We start from the raw sequence: 21230 nt of genomic DNA, 5'->3' as shown, positions 1-21230 counted from the left end.
TTCATTTCTTTTCCGCCCTCTCTCACACCTTCATAGAGATCATATCCAGCAGCAACACCAGGGCATCTCCTCAGATATGGGTAACACTATTAGCTTTATCTTCAACAGACCTGGATAGCCTTTACCATGTTGTCATCATCTGTATGTCAACTACATTATATTCTAATGACAGAACATTCTAAAAGTGTTGTTTGTTGCTTAGAATGCCGATTACAATTCATATGGTTTACAATTCTCTGTCAGATCATTTTGAATTTGTCTAATAATGAAGAACCAAATGGATACATTTCCTATCTTTATTATAAATGATACAAAAACATTAACATTTTCCATTCATGGATGTGATGTTTTTTCAAACGTGGAAAGACGCCTGGCGGGAAAGTGCAGAATTGGTGATTCAGTACATTATATCTGGTAGCAAAGCAAAGGACCACAGTGGCAAACCAAACACCCTTTAACACACACGTAAACATGTACAATTACAAGGACACTGACAAAAAAAGTTATTTTCTCTTGATTGTAATAATACTATAGATAATTGGAAAACTTTGTCTATTCATTTCAAATAAAATGATTGTCAAATGTAGAATAAACCATCAACGAAATTCTTTGGTGAGAAAGTTATTGTTAGGGAAAGGCAGACAGGTAGTCAAGATGGGCAGCTTTCTCCTGAGCACTAGGACACAGAGAGTTAGTGGAAGGGAGGGCTACCAAATCCCATGTTCAGGGGTCAGGAGGAAACTATTTCTTGAGACAGTCAGTCAACACTCCCCTCCTCCTCTTCTCCATCCTCTTCTTCTTCCACTTCATCTCTTACATCGTTCTCTTCTCTTTCACTCTCCTCGTCTTCCCCCCTTCGCTCATCCTCTTTTGCATCATCCTCTTCTGCATCAACCTCCTCCCGCTCCTCCTCCTCCTCCTGTCTTTGTCCTAGACCATCTTTGTCGTTGGAATTGGCCTCCTTAACATCAGGCTGGTGGGGTGTAGCTGTGGGTTTTGGTTTTGGTTCAGCCTTGGCTGCAGTAGGTTTGGTCTTGAGTGTAATTTCCAGCTGCAGTCCCCGGAGCAGACAGAGGGTGACACTGCAGAAGAGGAGGCTCCAGAGCAGCAGGGGGGCAGACACACCCCTCACCTGAGAGCGCACCCACTTCACCACCTGGGGCACAGCTGCCTCAGACACACGCCGAGGGAGGGACTTATCCTACACACACACACGGGTCAGACACAAGGACATACAGGACTCACACACTTAGTGCTTGCTGAGAACTACGGGTAGTTAGTTAGTGCATTCGTAAAGTATTGACTTTTTGCACATTTTGTTACGTTTATTCAAAAATGGATTAAATAAATAAAAATCCTCAATCTACACACAATACCCCATAATGACAAAGCGAAAACAGGTTTTTAGAGAATAAAAACTGAAACAATTTATTTATAAAAGTATTCAGACTCTTTGCTATGAGATTAAAAAAATGTGCTCCGGTGCCTCCTGTTTCCATTGATCACCCTTAAGATGTTTCTACAACTTGATTGGAGTCCACCGGTGGAAAATTCAATTGATTGGATAATTTGGAAAGGTACAGAACTGTCTATATAAAATGTGCCACAGTTGACAGTGCATGTCAGAGCAAAAACCAAGCCATGAGGTCAAAGGAATTGTCCGTAGAGCTCCGAGACAGGATTGTGTCGAGGCACAGATCTGGGCAAGGGTACCAAAACATTTCTGCAGCATTGATGGTCCCCTAGAACATCGTGGCCTCCATCATTCTTAAATGGAAGAAGTTTGGAACTACCAAGACTCTTCCTAGAGCTGGCCGCCTGGCCAAACTGGGCAATCAAGGGAGAAGAGCCTTGGTCAGGGAGGTGACCAAGAACCCGATGGTCACTCTGACAAAGATGGGAGAACCTTCCAGAAGGACAACCATCTCTGCAGCACTCCACCAATCAAGCCTTTATGGTAAAGTTGCCAGACGAAAGGCACATGACAGTCTGCTTGGAGTTTGCCACAAGATTTTCTGGTCTGATAAAACCAAGATTGAACTATTTGGCCTGAATGCCAAGCATTACGTCTGAAGGAAACCTGGCACCATCCCTACGGTGAAGCATGGTGGTGGCAGCATCATGCTGTGGGGATGGTTTTCGGCGGCAGGGACTGGGAGACTAGTCAGTATCGAGGGAAAGATGAACAGAGCAAAGTACAGAGATATCCTTGTTGAAAACCTGCACCGGAGTGCTCAGGACCTCAGACTGGGGCAAAGGTTCACCTTCCAACAGGACAATGACCCTAAGCACATAGCCAAGCCAATGCAGGAGTGGCTTCGGGACAAGTCTCTGAACGTCCTTGAATAGCTCAGCCAGAGCCCGGACTTGAACACGATCTTACATTTCTGGAGAGACCTGAAAATAGCTGTGCAGCGACACTCCCCATTCAACCTGACAGAGCTTGAAAGGATCTGCAGAGAGGGGAGAAACTCCCCAAATACAGGTGTGCCAAACTTGTAGCGTCATACCCAAGAAGACTAAAGGCTGTAATCGCTGCCAACGGTGCTTCAACAAAGTACTGAGTAAAGGGTCTGAATACTTATGTAAAATGTGATTTGTATTTTAATAAAATGTGCAAAACATTTCCAAAAAACAGTTTTAGCCCTGTAACTAGGGATGCACAATATATCGGTAAACATATCGGAATCGGCCGATATTAGCTAAAAATGCCAACATCGGCCCAATGTCTAGTTTAACACCGGTGTGCAAAACCGATGTCAAAGCTGACGTGCATACCTATATAACGTAGGTAGATGATATGCAACACTACAATCCGCTACACGTGCAACACTTTTATTCCTAATCTAGACCAAAATGTCTGCTGTGTGGATCGAGGCAGTCAACAAGTCCATCAGTCATTTGAAAGAGTAAGACAATTTCAGCGAGACAACTCAAAGGAAAAACCCATTATCGGCAAGATAATGGAATTCATGGCCCTTGACAATCAACCGTTCTCTGTTGTGGATGATGTTGGCTTTCGCCGACTGGTCGAGCACCGGTACACACTACCAAGTAGGTGCTATTTTTCAGATGTTGCCCTATCGGAGTTACACAGTATTGTTGAAACACACCCATGAGCTACTTGCTATTAGCTTCACGACTGACATTTGGACCAGTGATGTCAGCCCCATGAGCATGCTGAGTCTGACAGCACAGAGGGACGACAAGGATTTCGATACTGAGGAAAGCCGTATTGCATGCTCAAGAATGTGCTGGTTCTCATAACGCTGCTGCTATTTCAATGACATTTGAGAACATGTTTGAAACATGAACACTCCAAGCTCCATTCGAACAACTGACTGGAGAAATAAGCTTAACTGTGTCTGCAGCTGATGTGATACCCTGTCATGGCATTGAAACGCCTGCTCAACAAAAATGCCAACACAGACCGTCGGGTTAACTTGGAAAAGTACTCTACTAGAGACTGAACAAGCGATTCGGTGGCATTCTCTCTGAGCCTCTACTGTGTCGCCACCATGCTTGATGCTAGGTACAAGGACCGCTACTTCGATGCAGACAAGAAAGAGGGTTTACGTGAAATGTTACAGACAGCTGGACAGGATGGAAACGGACAGTGACAGTGCGCACCGAGGAAAATGCCACGCATGGAAAGACAGAGCTTTAACTTCACTGCTTGACATGTATGATGAAATTCTGGTTGAGACTGAACAAATTAACAAAACAGCAAGTAATTGAAAGAAATAGGTTTTGATTTTTACTGGTAATGGGGACATACGTAAATTCCAACCAAATAACCTTGTGGTCAGTGTGTTTAAACTATTTAACTGTACTTAAATGCTTAAAAGGCCGCTAAAATTTGAAATATCGGTATAGTTTTTTTTGGCAAGGAAAATATCAGATATCGTTATCGGCCAAAAATGTCATCACTAGCTGTAACGTAACAAAATGTGGAAAAAGTAAAGGGGTCTGAATACTTTCCAAATTCACTGTACCTTGAGTCCATGCTGGCTAAGCATGCTCTCCAGGAAGGTGTCGCCCAGATACACTGTGGGATAGAACTCCTCTATGTACACCCTCCTCCACCAGCGCTGAGGATACGACCTACAACACACACATAAAATATGTCAGCTGTGACACTGACTCGCGCATGTTAACTGATGATTTCTGCATTTCCTCAAAGATGTCGACATTCAGATTATTGCTGCGCAACATGAATCAACTACCTCATCACCCATCAGTTCTCTGTGTGTATGTGTGTGAGAGTGAGTATGTACTAACCCATCAGTTCTCTGTGTGTATGTGTGTGAGAGTGAGTATGTACTAACCCATCAGTTCTCTGTGTGTATGTGTGTGAGAGTGAGTATGTACTACCCATCAGTTCTCTGTGTGTATGTGTGTGAGAGTGAGTATGTACTAACCCATCAGTTTCTGTGCGTTGTATGTGTGTGAGAGTGAGTATGTACTAACCCATCAGTTCTCTGTGTGTATGTGTGTGAGAGTGAGTATGTACTAACCCATCAGCTAGTGTTTTAGTGAACCAGTATTTGTAGCGGTGAGCTCTGAGGTACGTGGGAGGCTGCTGGTGGAACGGGTACTGAGACACATCTGACTGGATGAGCTCAATCACTGGAGAGAGAGAGAGAGAGTGAGGGGCAAACGTTAAGATATTTTACAATACAGTAAATACAATACAGTTTGTGTTAATGTGGCTGTATTGGCAGTAATGCACTGCCATTAACCTCAAAAAGAAGAAGTGTGTACACCCTACCGTCCCTCTTGCCCTGCAGCAGTCTGTACATTAGGCTGGTGAACCAGGGAGAGTGCGTATGTGTTCCCAGGGCTACAAACCACATCTGCCAGTCCAGCCGTGGTTGATGAGGGGTGATGACCGAGGGAGGGGCACTGAGGTTCCCTGGCTTATACATAAATTCTATCTCCTAGAGGAGGGAGGAGGAGAGAGAGGGTAGGACAATGGAGACAATTAAAGTTGGATGGGGGAAAAAGATGCCTTGGTTAACTTCCGCTTTAAAACAGATTACAGAAACATTACAAACGGGCAAAAAATACACCTCTCCATATACACCTCTCCCACACAAACACACCCCTACCGTCCAGGTGACTTTATCCATGGATCCCTCAATGACCACCTCGGGCCGCCCCCCCACCCCAGTCATGCGTCTGAACAGGCCGTAGGAGTTGACCAGCTGGTAACGACTGACCGCATCATAACCCTGACGCACCCCCGGCCACACACTGGCGTTACTGTCATACTCTATGAAGGTGAATGGGACCTGGACAAACACACACACTGCTGTTAGAATCATACTCTATAAAGGTGAACAAGAACATGCTGGAACACACAAAGTATGACATGCCTTACCTGAGAGCAGGTACCATTACTCTAGATCAGTGGTTCCCAACCAGGGGTACTAAGAACCCTGGGGGTACTTGGCCTATTCATAGGGAGTACTTCAGAAGACTCACGAGATGAGTCACACATGAAGGGGTACTTCAGGGATACTCCAGGCAGAGCTAAATTCAGTTGGAACAGTAAACGAAAAGGGTTGGGAACCAATGTTCTAGAGTGTTCTACTCACCAGACTGATGGCAAACATAGAGACAGCAGCAGCACCAAACACTGTCCACTGGACTGTACCCAAAAACCTCTTGAAGAACCCTTCCACACACGCACACCTACAGAACACACAGACACACATGTAAATACACACACACACACAGCAGTATCCCAAAGCCTCCTGAAGAAACACTACACACACCAAGACAACACACAGAACATACCACTTTCCCAGAGAGGTGTGTGTGTGTGTTACCTGAACATGGAAGAGACTAGTTCCCAGGTGAGAGACAGTACTCCCAGCCAGACCGAGGGGAAGGTGACAGTCTTCAGGAACTGGTTAAACTGGTGGAAGGTAAACACTGAGGAGATAACCAGCAATAAGAGTCAAAACAATGATTATCTACTACAGCTGATATCTGACACGCACACACACCTGTCCTGGAGGAGACAGTCCCCTTGTCCCAGTTGATCTGCAGGTCAAACCATGTGACCATTCCGAAGCCAATTAGAGCCCAGACTGCAATCTCCACCACAAACCCTGCCCACCACAACAAGGAACCTGATTGGAGCAGAGACAGAACCAGGGAGTACATGTCACATCCTGCCTCCAGTAACTGACTGACTGTCCTCAATGCAAGTTACCTACACAGTGTGTATGTGTCGGAGTGTGTGTACCTTGGTTAGGGTTAGGAGTGTATTTCTTGCGTAGCCAGAAGTATATATGCTCGTCGTCCAGCAGAGACAGACACATTGTCAGAGTCAGGAGGTTGAAGAAGTTATAGTTTCCAGACAGGATGATCAGCACCTGCAGTACCACCTAAATACCACAGGGGTGACAGAAAACACTGCACTTCACCTAACCGCCAGATGGGGGAGACAGACCAAGTCCCCAAACTGTTGATGACAAAATGCTACAACATACACAGAGTTAATCTGACCTGCATGTAGAAGGCCCCGAGGCGAAGTCGACGTAGAGGGCTGAGGAAGAGGAATGGAGCAGCGATCTCAATGGCGAAGGTGGCTACCACAGACAGCTTATGCCACCAGACGGGCAGCTGGTGGGCAAACCAGGCCAAGGGTGTAGGGATACACTGGGTCTCGTAGTGATATGTCAGCGCTAGAGACACACACCACCACATGTTAGAGGCACACATCAACAGTAGCTACACTGGGCCTCAATGATATGTTAGGGCTAGAGAGAGATATACATGTTACGCACGCACAGGCCAGAGACGGTGTGATACACTGGGTCTCTGTGGTACATCAGGGGGAGAGAAAGACGCTCAGAAACAGCAGTCTGAGCGGCAGTAACGTCTGATGAGTTAGGTAACCTGCTTCAGCAATTATGCAACACACACACACAGCTACCTGTGAGGCCCCACCAGGTAGGGCAGCGGGAGGTGAGTTTGACGACTCCGGAGGCGAACATCAGTCTGAACAGGAGCCAACGGACCAACCAGAAGGTCACAGGGTCGTGCTCCCTGCCCACTCGCCACCCCCGCAAAGACGTCACCGGGGCGATGAGCACACAGAGGAACCCAGTCTCCAGGAGAAGAGAGTCCCTGGATGCAGTCACAGAGAAAGGGAAAGGAGAAGGGGAGGGAGAATGAGCAAGGTGGAGAGAGTGTTAGGACCCAGAGACTGAGCATGCCCAGACAGGGCTAATGTTGTAGTGTTTTCATCATGATGCTACTATGGTGATGTTGTTATCAATGTGTTATAGTGTTTATAATCTGGCACCTGACAGATGCAGTTGCACAGCAGTAGGAGCACCAACCACACATACACATCAGCTGACTGCCAAGACTACTCAGTCTCATACACACGCTAACAGCAGTACTGGGGTGTTAATTAACATGCAACCTCAGGGTGGCATTCACTCTCTGGGTGTGGCAAACACACACAACTCACCACTGGAAGTAGAGGAAGACCTGTCCCACCTGGAACAACAGGCAGAGTCAGAGATCAGGCGTACTGTATACTGGCTCCCGCTACAGCAGTGTGTATGTGTGTGTGTGTGTGTGTGTGGTATAACTGACCTGGTACATTGACAGGTACATGATCCAGAGAAATAGAAACACCAAGCTGTCTCTGAGTGATTCCAGTACTGTAGCAGCCAGGCTCAGTGCTGCCCCCAGCAGGCAGAGCAGCTCCATGGCAGTCTGGGTGTCAAGACCTAGAATACAGTTTACACTGTTAGAATCTATTCGATTTATGATTCAAATGATCAGTTAGTCACAACACATTGCTAAAATGTTGTTTAGGAACTCACCCAGACGTGGCGCGAGCCACAGTAAGGTGGGAGAGGAGAGGAGCTGCTCCCAGAGAGCCTTACCACTGTACCGCAGTTGCCACCGTGCTGGTAACAGGCCATCATTTCCATACAGGCCTGGAAAACACACACCTTGTCAACAGGGAGAAGAAGTAACTTGTACTGGAGGTTTACTTTAGGATGTAGTTCCATAGGAGGAAAACCCCATCTAGCCTAACCGAACACCTAGATAACATTTGTATTATATTGGACATTTGGTTCCCTCTCCTCAATAGCTATTGAACCAAGTATACCATGACTATGAAGATAGTACACTACATGGCCAAAAGTATGCTCGTCCCCCCTTTGCTGCTATAACAGCCACCACTCTTCTGGGAAGGCTTTCCACTAGATATTGTAACATTGCTGCGGGGACTTGCTTCAATTCAGCCACAAGAGCATTAGTGAGGTCGGGCATTGCTGTTGGGCGATCAGGCCTGGCTTGCAGTCAGCGCTCCAATTCATCCCAAAGGTGTTCAATGGGGTTGAGATCAAGGCTTAACCCCATCAAACACACCGATCTTGACAAACCATTTTTGCACGGACCTTGCTTTGTGCACAGGAGCATTGTCATGCTGAAAAAGGAAAGGGCCCTTCCTAAACTGTTGCCACAAAGTTGGAAGCACAGAATTGTCTAGAATGTAATTTTATGCTGTAGCTAGGGTTGCAAAGGCTAGGAAACTTTCTGGAAATTTTCAAATTTTTCATCTTCCAAGCTAAAAGTTAGCTTATAACAGTGAACCTTTTTTGTGTAATATTTTGGTTAAACTATCCCCAATTCAATGGAATTGCAACCCTCTGCATGCACAGTGCATTCTTCCATCACATGTACAGCTTATTCTCAAGATCTTGCACACTAATGAGATGCTATTGAGTCCACACTGCTACTGTCTGAGCCAAGGACAACAGGCTTTCTGGTAAGTTTTGATTACAATACTGGGAGGGGTGAATATATTTTGTGACATGATATTTTGTTATCTAGTAAATAGTAGCCTACAGCAAAGTGTGTTTAAATCATTTCTAACTTGTTAATTTCTGCTAGTTAGTTTTGGCTACCATGTGGGTTTTAGCTTGCTTGAGCCTGCTAACTGAGGAGTGTTCATTCACCTGTTTCCATACATGTTTCTTTTTAAAACTTATTACAAAGGAGTTGTTTAATGTAACTGCTTAACTATTTATCTGTACATGGAATTGTATTGTTTTTTTTACAATTTTTTTACTAATCTTTACAGGAAAATGCCACGGGCACTATCTGATGTGTGGAGACATTTCACTGCAGCTAATTGGGAGGAAAAGCTGTGTACATTTGCAAATACTGTGCCAAATCAAAAGAGATTTCTGCATGTTCTTCGCCCAGCATACACGCCTCCAACCAGACATGCTTTATCTACTCATTTGCTGGATGCAGAATTCAGAGTTCAAGTGAAGGTCAAGCAAATCATAGAGAAAGCAGAATGTATTGCAATCATCTCTGATGGGTGGTCGAATGTTCGTGGGCAAGGAATAATTAACTACATAATCTCCACCCCTCAACCAGTATTCTACTAGCGCACAGACACAAGGGTCAACAGACACACTGGTCTCGACTTTGCAGATGAGCTGAAGGCAGTCATCAATGACTTGGACCACAGAAGCTATTTGCACTGGTGACAGACAATGCTGCGAACATGAACGCTGCTTGGTCTAAAGTGGAGGGGCCCTGCCCTCACATCACACCCATCATGCATTGAATCTGCTCCTCAAGGACATCATGCCACTGAAAACAATGGATACACTCTACAAGAGAGCCAAGGAAATGGTTAGGCATGTGAAGGGTCATCAAGTTATAGCAGCAATCTACCTCACCAAGCAAAGTGAGAAGAATAAGAGCACCACATTGAAGCTGTCCGGCAACACCCGCTGGGGTGGTGTTGTCATCATGTTTGACAGTCTCCTGGAGGGGAAGGAGTCTCTCCAAGAAATGGCCATATCACAGTCTGCCGATATGGACAGCCACATCAAGAGGATCCTCCTTGGTGATTTATTTTGGGAGAGAGGTAAGCAGCCTGAAACTCCTGAAACCTAAAGCAGTAGCCATTGCATGGATTGAAGGAGACAATGCCATCCTGTCTGATGTTCAGACTCTGCTTGCATATGTAAGAGAAAAAATCCGTACTGCAATGCCCACTTCACTGCTGCTCCAAGCAGAGGAAAATGCAGTTCTGAAATACATCAAAAAGCATGAAGACTTCTGCCTGAAGCCCATACACGCCACAGCGTACATTTAGAACCCCAAGTACGCTGGCAAGAGCATCCTGTCTGGTGCAGAGATCAACAAGGCCTATGGTGTCATCACTACCGTGTCTCGCCACCTTGGCCTGGATGAGGGCAAGGTTCTTGGCAGTCTGGTGAAGTACACTTCTAAGCAAGGGCTTTGGGATGGAGATGCAATATGGCAGTCGTGCCAACATATCTCATCAGCCACCTGGTGGAAGGGACTGAGGCTCTTTCCCCTGTTGCCTCCATCATCCTCCAAATCCTACCAACATCAGCCGCCTCTGGTCCTTTTTGGGAACACACACACCAAAGTACGCAACAGGCTGACCAATACAGGGGTTGAAAATTGGTGTCAATCCGGGCAAATTTGAGGCTATTTGAGCCTGACAACGAGCCATCCTAAACAAGGTTGGAAAGTGACAGTGAAGATGAGGCCTCCAAGTCTGATGTTCAAGAGGTGGACATTGAGGAGGTACAGGGAGGAGACATGGAAGCCTGAGAAGAAGACAACCAAAGCTTTAGTTTCTAGACTATCATTTTATAGATGAAAACGTTTTTGGGAGATGCGATGGATCATTGGGGTTCATTCAATATTCCCTTTCTTTTGTTGTTCAGTGAAATCATCCCATGTGAAGTAGAGGTCGACCGATTATGATTTTTCAACGCCGATACCGATTATTGGAGGACAAAAAAGTCGATACCGATTAATCGGCCGATTAAGAAAATCTATATAAAAAATAATATATATATATATACATACATATATATATCTCATACACACACACACATTTTTGTAATAATGACAATTGCAACAATACTGAATGAACAATGAACACTTATTTTAACTTAATATAATACATAAATAAAATCAATTTAGTCTCAAATAACATGAGAACATATGTTAAAACGAACCACCAGCTTTCATGAGTCTTCAATATTCCCAGTTAAGAAGTTTTGGGTTGTAGTGCAGAAAGCAGAGCTTGTCTGCATGGTCCCCTGTCAGTCTGCTCCTCCGCGAAACACAGACCTTATTTGAAGTAGATCAAGACATTCTCTATGGAAGACATGAACGGTAAAATAACGAAGGAAGCCCTTTCAAGTTCAGCCGCAAGTTATTACAGGAATTATAACGAGTCGACTATTTCTCTCTAAACCATATACCTTTGACTAATCCGGAAACTATCACCTCGAAAACAAAACGTTGATTCCGTTCTGTATTTTATCTAACGGGTGGCATCCATGATATTCCTGTCTAAATATTCCTGTTACATTGCACAACCTTCAATGTTATGTCATAATTACGTAAAATTCTGGCAAATTAGTTCGCAAAGAGCCAGGCGGCCCAAACTGTTGCATATACCCTGACTCTGCGTGCAATGAACGCAAGAGAAATGACAATTTCACCTGGTTAATATTGCCTGCTTACCTGGATTTCTTTTAGCTAAATATACAGGTTTAAAAATATATACTTGTGTATTGATTTTAAGAAAGGCATTGATGTTTATGGTTAAGTACACATTGGAGCAATGACAGTCATTGATTGATTGTTTTTTTATAAGATAAGTTTAATGCTAGGTAGCAATTTACCTTAGCTTACAGCATTCGCGTAACAGGCAGGCTCCTCGTGGAGTGCAATGTCATCAGGTGTTAGAGCATTGGACTAGTTAAATGTAAGGTTGCAAGATTGGATCCCCCGAGCTGACAAGGTTAAAAATCTGTTGTTGAAAATAAGAATGTGTTCTTAACTGACTTGCATAGTTAAATAAAGATTAAATAAAGGTGTAAAAAAATATAGATATTTTTTTTAATCGACGCACAAAAATACCGATTTCTGATTGTTATGAAAACTTGAAAATCGGCCATTCGGCCAGTCGACCTCTAATGTGAAGCGTCAACTCATTTAATTAAAGTTCAATTCGTAACTAAATATTTTTTTCTCTCTCTCTATTGGAAGGATTTAATCATTTGCAATTATGTCTCCATATGATATGGTAAATATATCCAACACAAAAAAAACTACATTTAAATGGTATTAAAATTAATTTGCATATATTTCCGTTAATTCCCATATATTCCCGTTATTTCCATGGAAAGAGTTTCCACCTCTGAATATTCCCCAAAATGTGCAACCCTAGCTGTAGCATTAAGATTTCCCTTCACTAAAGGCCTAGCCCGAACCATGAAAAATAGCCTCAGACCACTATTCGTCCGCCATCGAACTTTACAGTTGGCACAATACATTTAAGCAGGTAGCGTTCCCCTGGCATCCGCCAATCCCAGATTCGACTGCCAGATGGTGAAGCGTGATTCATCACTCCAGAGAACGTGTTTCCACTGCTCCAGAGTCCAATGGCGGCGAGCTTTACGCCACTCTAGCCAACGCTTGCCATTGCGCATGGTGATCTTAGACTTGTGCTGCTCAGCCACGGAAACCCATTTCATGAAGCTCCCGACAAACAGTTCTCGTGCTGACGTTTCTTCCAGGGGCAGTTTGAAACTCGGTAGCGAGTGTTGCAACAGAAGACAGACAATTTTTATACGCTACGTGCTTCAGCACTCGGCGGTCTCGTTCTGTGAGCTTGTGTGGCCTACCACTTCGCGGCTGAGCAGTTGTTGCTCCTAGACGTTTCCACTCCACAATAACAGCACTTACAGTTGACCGGGGGAGCTCCTATGACTGTGCCACAGTCTACTGCCAATGTTTGTCTATGGAGATTGAATGGCTGTGTGCTCGATTTTACACACCTGTCAGCAACAGGAGTGGCTAAAATAGACAAATCCACTAATTTGAAGTGTTGTTGACAAACTTTTTGTTTTTATAATAAGATTTGGAATTTAAATCTTCAATAGCTCTTACAGAAAGCGTGCCATGACTATGAAAATTATATATTCAGAATCAGGGGAGGATGGAGAAAATCCACAGCTTAATTATTTTTGGAAATTTCAGCAGTTTTGTTTATGCTTTCAAACTGCATACTTTCAAGAATGCTAATTACTACTMCAACTTTCAAGCTGGTAGAGCTACCTCACGAAATGTCTATGCCTCTCGTCGTAGGGTACATTCCTCTCATGCGGTCTACGTGTAATCGCCGGGGGATACAGGCAAAATTGATTCTTCCTCTTCTGTGGATGTTATATTAAGGTTGGAAACAAACTTTAAGGTGGATTACCGCCACCAATTTGACTCAAGCGTGGACCAGAGACAGGGAAGGTGTAAATCCTACTAATTCTCAAAAAATAAATAATTAAATAGTACATCCCCTAAAGATTATATCAGCAGTTAATTTAAGCTTTTTAACACCATTACTCCTTAAATCTAAGAACAACCTCTCCCCTTCCTTCCCATATTGCTGTCACTGAAATAGAATGTGTTCCACTCAATGATTTAATTACACACAGTTTTGGGGAGATTTTTGTCCATTTTCCCCAGATTCAGAATATATCATTTCCATAGTCATCCAGAAAAAACGTGGATTTTTGTCCATCCACCTCCAATTCAGAATATATAATTTTAGTCATGGAACACTTGGTGTAAGAGCTATTTAAGATCATAATACGATTTCGGATTTCACTTCTTTTTTTTTTATCCCCTGATTCAGAGTATACCATCGTCATAGTCATGGCAAGCTTGGTTCAATAACTATTATGGAGAATATCGAATATCCAATATAAAACTAAGTTTTCCTTGGTCAGGAAAGTAATTTTTTAAGTAAAAAATTACTTAAAAGATATGTGGCCCGTGTCTAGAGACAGAAAGAAGTCGGGCTAAGTATAATAAAATAGAATTAGTGTCTACCGTTATCTGGCTAAAAATACTTAGCTAAACTAACTAGCAACAGAGTAACAAGTTGCTTAGCTAGCTAGCTACAGGGGAACACGTTCCCAATGCAAAAAAGCAATGAAACTTGAAATATGTTTGACTTCAAAGTCAAGTACAATGCTATAGGAGGCTAGCTAGCTGGCTAACAGCTGCTAGCATACCATAACACTCATAACTGTCAAGAAGCTATCCTAGCTAGCTAAATGGGTCAGCTAACTAGATATCTCACCTGGTATCTGCAGGTAGAGGGAGACGAAGGCTACCATGTAGATGAGAGCCATGCACCAAAGGAACAGGCGGCGTGGCAGAGTAATGTAGCCCATGTCTGCTGTGTGGAGGCCCTTCCTGGGATCTCTATCTGTTTCTGCAGAACGCGACAGTAGTCTACTGTAGTGGAACGGGAAGTCGGTGTGGGATTTTCACATAACCTGGAGACAAGTCCCTATCGGTGGATCAAAATGTTGATATTGGGGTAAAGGCGTGGGCATGGGTTCCCACCAATTATGTTTATATACACTAGACTTCCCGGGAGTGCTGTTTTGAAGCAACTGCACTTCCATCTGATCTTGGCACTTCCGCCATTCAAAAGAATATTTTGGAAGCTATAGAAATGCATTTTTTCTATTACAGACACCTTAGTATACTTACACATGACATTATGTGAGCTAAACATATAAAAACATTTTTCTCAAAGTATACATTTTTGAAAGCTCTAATGTTACTGTCCCCACTACACCAACAAATACGTGTAATTCTGTCCTTGAAAGATTTAATTGAAGGACTGCTTCTACCGGGAGTGCCAATATGGCTGATCCAGTGACTTCAACGTCTCTCATTGCCCAATCCATAGCAACTAGCAATCCAGGGTTTATATACATCGTTGGTTCCCACTAAATGTGGACGCAGCGTAGTCAACATTATCTATATCGACAACAGAAAATTGTTTGGTTATAATTTAGGGTTAATCATTAGGTTCGCAGTGTGTTTAAGGTTAGGGCCAATATTAAAATGTAATTAGATAAATAGGCAGGGTTTATTACTTTGCCACTTGCCCAGATAGTGAGGACCGGAGGGGTTGGGGAACCGTGTCAGCATGGCCACTTCAAGCTTCACCCACCAAACGTACGTCAAAGTCTGTTCAATACGTTTTGGGGAAACGTGTCGCTCAGTACACACCGTTCTGCAACGTATCAAACGTTTAAGCGAACTGAACGCACCTCTGTGTAACTTGATCTTTCCTTGTCATGTACATAATCAGTTTCAAAACAATCTTATCTGCTTTGACATGAAAATGCTTTCAGTAAAAACCATTTATAACAGGAGATAATTGATAGGCACCGAGAGACAGGACCAGACATTGGCGGGCTGTTTTTCACTGTAGTTCAGTTTATTGTGCAGTACTGTTTATCTCAGGCAACAAGCTGACAGTCATGGCAATAGTAGATACATGCTGCTAGACACTAAGCAACACACTCTATATGTATTTACATTCAAGTCTTACAGAGAAAGAGAAACAGGTTGTATTCATTAACAGTAGAATGCATCTCTTACTTCTTACACAATGAATCAAACTTCAAGGACTTCATTAGACATGCAAAATTAGACACCACTAATATACTCTTACTTTATAAAAATACTAAAATCAGATTTTAGAGTACATTTACACAAATAAAAGTTATCGTGGCACCCAGACTATGAACAAAAAGAGGTCATCGCAATAAGTTTATTTCCCAGCATTTACATGATTGTTAAAAACAGGAGAGTTCAGTAGTATGGACACCGTTGAGGCCGCAGTCAGGACAGCCAGGAGTGTGACAGGAGGCTGTCCACGGGGTGGGTGTATGTTTGTGTGAATGTTTGCCAAAAACATTGTCATACAGTGACACAATTAAACTCAATTTAGTTCTCTCTACCATGGCCATCTTCAGTAGTGGCTACCCTGTACTGCAGGGGTCCCCAATTCGTGGGCCAATCCGTGGGCCAATCCCCAAAGTCGTGGGCCTACATTTCCTTGAGCAGATGGTCGGGGATCCGAAAAATAGTTATAAATAATTAGTACCCTGCAAATTGACCGCAAGAATCCCAAACAGATATAGTATTTCACAAAAACAGAATAATTTCACACCTTGATTAAATTGGGATACGATCACATATGCCTATACCTATGCGTGGGAATACTTGGAAACAGATTTCCTAAATTAAAATCACTTTGAGCTAATTTCCTGGTGATTTTACAGTCTTATGTCAAAGAACAAAAATGATATAAAACCATGTTTTTTTGCGCCGAAATCTTGAGTGGGCAAAATAAAACCACACGGGTCGAATTTGGCCCACGGGCTGCCTATTGGGAAACCCTGCTGTACTGAGTATGGTACTCATGGCTGTCTACTAATGACTACCCTGTACACTTTAGAATGGCCGGCTAGTGACTGGATGGAGAGCAATCAGTCTTTTAGCTGCCTAAAACTTCACCATGTATTGGAATGTCTATTATATCACCAACAGACAGACATGACATAATGCCTTTAAATGGCTTATGTAGAGTGCCTTAATGGACAATTAAGAGACAATTTCTCCATCAACTAGTCTGTTTATGGCAGACATAAATCACAATTATTTGGATGGCTAGACTCAAGTGTGTGTGTGTGTGTGTGTGTGTGTGTGTGTGTGTGTGTGTGTGTGTGTGTGTGTGTGTGTGCGTGAGTGAGTGTCATGTGGTCCCATCAGCCCCAGTGGTGCTGGTCTGTCCGCTCGTAATCAGAGGGGGTATGGCCTCCTGGTCTGATTCTCTGACAAAGATGACAGCATCACCACTAACATTAATCAGACACTGAGCCTGGAGAGAGACAGAGAGAGAGAGAAATGGGAAAGAGAGAGAGAGAAGGGCGAGATAGAACGAGAAGACAGACATGAGGGTCTGTAGCCCTTTCCACTCACAGCCCGTCATCCCGTACACGGGTTGAAAATGTCAGGTTTTGTTATTGATAAGCGCCTAAATTGGAACACAGTGGCTGTACGGTAACATGATATACATGACGTCAGAGCTCCAGTTATCCACTTCACAGCACTGTATGAGTTTTGACTGACAGCCGTTATAAACTTGAGCATCACGTGAAACAACATGCTCCCCATCCCTCCTGCTAACTGGGCTACTTTTGCACATCTGTTCTCTGAGTGAGGGACATGCTGTAAATCGAGAGGAGTTGATTTGTTCTAAAAGATGAGATGTTGAGGAATATAATAAATACCACTGATGTCATGCAAGCTAACCACACACCCATGCACCTCACATTTCCTTTTTGAAAACTCATTTAATTTACAGAATCAACGTTTGTGATTGTTATGTTTGATCCAATTACAAGGAAAACATGCTTTATACCCTGGGTTGTCCTGAACAGAATGAACCTATGTTTGTTATATTGTGGAGAAAATTTGCCGTGGAACACGCACTTGAATGCACTCATGACTCCATACTATGCTCACTAAAATTACAATCTGTTTGTCTGAAGTGCCTTTTGAAAGCCTAACACTGTGAGATCATATTTTATAACTTAGCTAGCCATGTTGGCAATAGAATAAGATATCAAATGATGCCCACCTGACCCAGATTGTCATTTATAACAGAACATTTTGGGATTGCATAAACATCAAAATTGTGTGATGGTGAGGACGCAGTGCTGTGTTCCAAACAAAAAACTACAAGTGTGCTAAAGAGAGCTAAAAAAAAAGCACCTTATAGTTGAAGACTCTTTCCTTGTGTCATAAAAGTGCATTGAAATGACTTAGTAACTGTCTACAGTTTGGAGAGGTGTGTGGCCACTTCAAGACAACCTCTCACTCAAACCCTTGTAATCTTGTTTTCTTATCTTGCACCTAACCCAACATTTCAATTAATATTCTTATTGTTACTGAATAAATCCAGAGTATTTTCAGATTTCGTTATTGACAAATGCTGTGAAAAGTACAGTAAATATAAAAAGCACATCAAATCAACAGTGTAATGTTTGGAGTCTGGTCATTTACCCATAACCTTCAATGTGTACTCTTCGAATTGCTACCATGGTCATACCTGTTTAATTTTTATTTTATTTCACCTTTATTTAACCAGGTAGGCAAGTTGAGAGCACGTTCTCATTTACAATTGCGACCTAGCCAAGATAAAGCAAAGCAGTTCGACACATACAACAACACAGAGTTACACATGGAGTAAAACAAACACACAGTCAATAATACAGTAGAAAAATAAGTCTATATACAATGTGAGCAAGTGAGGTGACATAAGGGAGGTAAAGGCAAAAAAAGGCCATGGTGGCACAGTAAATACAATATAGCAAGTAAAACATTGGAATGGTTGATTTGCAGTGGAAGAACGTGCAAAGTAGAGATAGAAATAATGGGGTGCAAAGGAGCTAAATAAATAAATAAATAAATACAGTAGGGAAAGAGGTAGTTGTTTGGGCTAAATTATAGATGGGCTATGTACAGGTGCAGTAATCTATGAGCTGCTCTGACAGCTGGTGCTAAAAGCTAGTGAGGGAGATAAGTGTTTCCAGTTTCAGAGATTTTTGTAGTTCGTTCCAGTCATTGGCAGCAGAGAACTGGAAGGAGAGGCGGCCAAAGGAAGAATTGGTTTTGGGGGTGACCAGAGAGATATACCTGCTGGGGCGCGTGCTACAGGTGGGTGCTGCTATGGTGACCAGCGAGCTGAGATAAGGGGGGACTTTACCTAGCAGGGTCTTGTAGATGACCTGGAGCCAGTGGGTTTGGCAACGAGTATGAAGCGAGGGCCAGCCAACGAGAGCGTACAGGTGGCAGTGGTGGGTAGTATATGGGGCGTGCTGAGTACCAGGCAGTTAGCAAGTTTGGTAGGCTACTAATGACCATCAGCAGCATCAGAGCTTGCCTTCATGATTCGTGACCGCCGGTGTGGCAGTAATACAGACACCGCAACAGCCCTAGGCACAATCCAGAACAGAGAGAGAGAGAGGCGAGATAGAACGAGAAGACAGACATGAGGGTCTGTAGCCCTTTCCACTCACAGCCCGTCATCCCGTACACGGGTTGAAAATGTCAGGTTTTGTTATTGATAAGCGCCTAAATTGGAACACAGTGGCTGTACGGTAACATGATATACATGACGTCAGAGCTCCAGTTATCCACTTCACAGCACTGTTGAGTTTTGACTGACAGCCGTTATAAACTTGAGCATCACGTGAAACAACATGCTCCCCATCCCTCCTGCTAACTGGGCTACTTTTGCACATCTGTTCTCTGAGTGAGGGACATGCTGTAAATCGAGAGGAGTTGATTTGTTCTAAAAGATGAGATGTTGAGGAATATAATAAATACCACCATGATGTCATGCAAGCTAACCACACACCCATGCACCTCACATTTCCTTTTTGAAACTCATTTAATTTACAGAATCAACGTTTGTGATTGTTATGTTTGATCCAATTACAAGGAAACATGCTTTATACCCTGGGTTGTCCTGAACAGAATGAACCTATGTTTGTTTATATTGTGGAGAAATTTGCCGTGGAACACGCACTTGAATGCACTCATGACTCCATACTATGCTCACTAAAATTACAATCTGTTTGTCTGAAGTGCCTTTTGAAAGCCTAACACTGTGAGATCATATTTTATAACTTAGCTAGCCATGTTGGCAATAGAATAAGATATCAAATGATGCCCACCTGACCCAGATTGTCATTATAACAGAACATTTTGGGATTGCATAAACATCAAAATTGTGTGATGGTGAGGACGCAGTGCTGTGTTCCAAACAAAAAACTACAAGTGTGCTAAAGAGAGCTAAAAAAAAAGCACCCTTATAGTTGAAGACTCTTTCCTTGTGTCATAAAAGTGCATTGAAATGACTTAGTAACTGTCTACAGTTTGGAGAGGTGTGTGGCCACTTCAAGACAACCTCTCACTCAAACCCTTGTAATCTTGTTTTCTTATCTTGCACCTAACCCAACATTTCAATTAATATTCTTATTGTTACTGAATAAATCCAGAGTATTTCAGATTTCGTTATTGACAATGCTGTGAAAAGTACAGTAATATAAAAAAGCACATCAAATCAACAATGTAATGTTTGGAGTCTGGTCATTTACCCATAACCTTCAATGTGTACTCTTCGAATTGCTACCATGGTCATACCTGTTTAATTTTTATTTTATTTCACCTTTATTTAACCAGGTAGGCAAGTTGAGAGCACGTTCTCATTTACAATTGCGACCTAGCCAAGATAAAGCAAAGCAGTTCGACACATACAACAACACAGAGTTACACATGGAGTAAAACAACACACAGTCAATAATACAGTAGAAAAATAAGTCTATATACAATGTGAGCAAGTGAGGTGACATAAGGGAGGTAAAGGCAAAAAAAGGCCATGGTGGCACAGTAAATACAATATAGCAAGTAAAACATTGGAATGGTTGATTTGCAGTGGAAGAACGTGCAAAGTAGAGATAGAAATAATGGGGTGCAAAGGAGCTAAATAAATAAATAAATAAATACAGTAGGGAAAGAGGTAGTTGTTTGGGCTAAATTATAGATGGGCTATGTACAGGTGCAGTAATCTATGAGCTGCTCTGACAGCTGGTGCTAAAAGCTAGTGAGGGAGATAAGTGTTTCCAGTTTCAGAGATTTTTGTAGTTCGTTCCAGTCATTGGCAGCAGAGAACTGGAAGGAGAGGCGGCCAAAGGAAGAATTGGTTTTGGGGGTGACCAGAGAGATATACCTGCTGGGGCGCGTGCTACAGTGGGTGCTGCTATGGTGACCAGCGAGCTGAGATAAGGGGGACTTTACCTAGCAGGGTCTTGTAGATGACCTGGAGCCAGTGGGTTTGGCGACGAGTATGAAGCGAGGGCCAGCCAACGGAAGTGTACAGGTCGCAGTGGTGGGTAGTATATGGGGCTTTGGTGAACAACGGATGGCACTGTGTAGACTGCATCCAATTTATTGAGTAGGGTATTGGAGGCTATTTTGTAAATGGCATCACCGAAGTCGAGGATTGGTAGGATAGTCAGTTTTACAAGGGTATGTTTGGCAGCATGAGTGAAGGATGCTTTGTTGCGGAATAGGAAGCCAATTCTAGATTTAACTTTGGATTGGAGATGTTTGATGTGAGTCTGGAAGGAGAGTTTACAGTCTAACCAGACACCTAGGTATTTGTAGTTGTCCACATATTCTAAGTCAGAGCCGTCCAGAGTAGTGATGTTGGACAGGCGGGCAGGTGGCGGGCAGCA

General features: G+C 43.1%; 2 protein-coding genes across 2 annotated transcripts in view; both read right to left on the bottom strand.

Annotated features, from left to right (window-relative positions):
• Positions 1-282: 282 nt before the first annotated feature.
• On the bottom strand, positions 283-14557 carry lmf2a (lipase maturation factor 2a). Its single transcript, XM_023985688.2, has 15 exons — positions 14198-14557; positions 7854-7970; positions 7621-7757; positions 7493-7521; positions 6950-7143; positions 6520-6698; positions 6257-6398; positions 6015-6140; positions 5835-5940; positions 5601-5697; positions 5112-5294; positions 4772-4940; positions 4518-4629; positions 3996-4104; positions 283-1201 (listed from the first exon to the last, which is right to left on the bottom strand). The coding sequence occupies exons 1-15, from the start codon at positions 14289-14291 to the stop codon at positions 758-760; spliced, it is 2238 nt and encodes a 745-aa protein (XP_023841456.1). The 5' UTR covers positions 14292-14557; the 3' UTR covers positions 283-757.
• A 776-nt stretch (positions 14558-15333) lies between these two features.
• The window catches only part of c2cd5 (C2 calcium dependent domain containing 5), a 68872-nt gene continuing 62975 nt past the window's right edge, over positions 15334-21230 (bottom strand). Inside the window, 1 exon segment of the mRNA XM_023985690.2 lies at positions 15334-16804. Coding sequence (XP_023841458.1) covers positions 16679-16804 — 126 coding nt within the window. The 3' untranslated portion in view covers positions 15334-16678.

The sequence above is a fragment of the Salvelinus sp. IW2-2015 genome, linkage group LG4q.1:29 (assembly GCF_002910315.2).
Source record: "Salvelinus sp. IW2-2015 linkage group LG4q.1:29, ASM291031v2, whole genome shotgun sequence".
Lineage (NCBI taxonomy): Eukaryota > Metazoa > Chordata > Actinopteri > Salmoniformes > Salmonidae > Salvelinus > Salvelinus sp. IW2-2015.
This window is presented reverse-complemented; position numbering and strand designations above follow the sequence as displayed.

Excerpts from the sequence above, each read along its gene's own strand:
- lmf2a (XM_023985688.2), bottom strand. The coding sequence starts at position 14,291 with ATGGGCTACATTACTCTGCCACGCCGCCTGTTCCTTTGGTGCATGGCT. Across the intron at positions 6,399-6,519 it reads TCGGGGCCTTCTACATGCAG|GTGGTACTGCAGGTGCTGAT; the intron begins GTCAGATTAACT and ends TGTGGTATTTAG. Across the intron at positions 4,941-5,111 it reads TGGATAAAGTCACCTGGACG|GAGATAGAATTTATGTATAA; the intron begins GTAGGGGTGTGT and ends TCCCTCCTCTAG.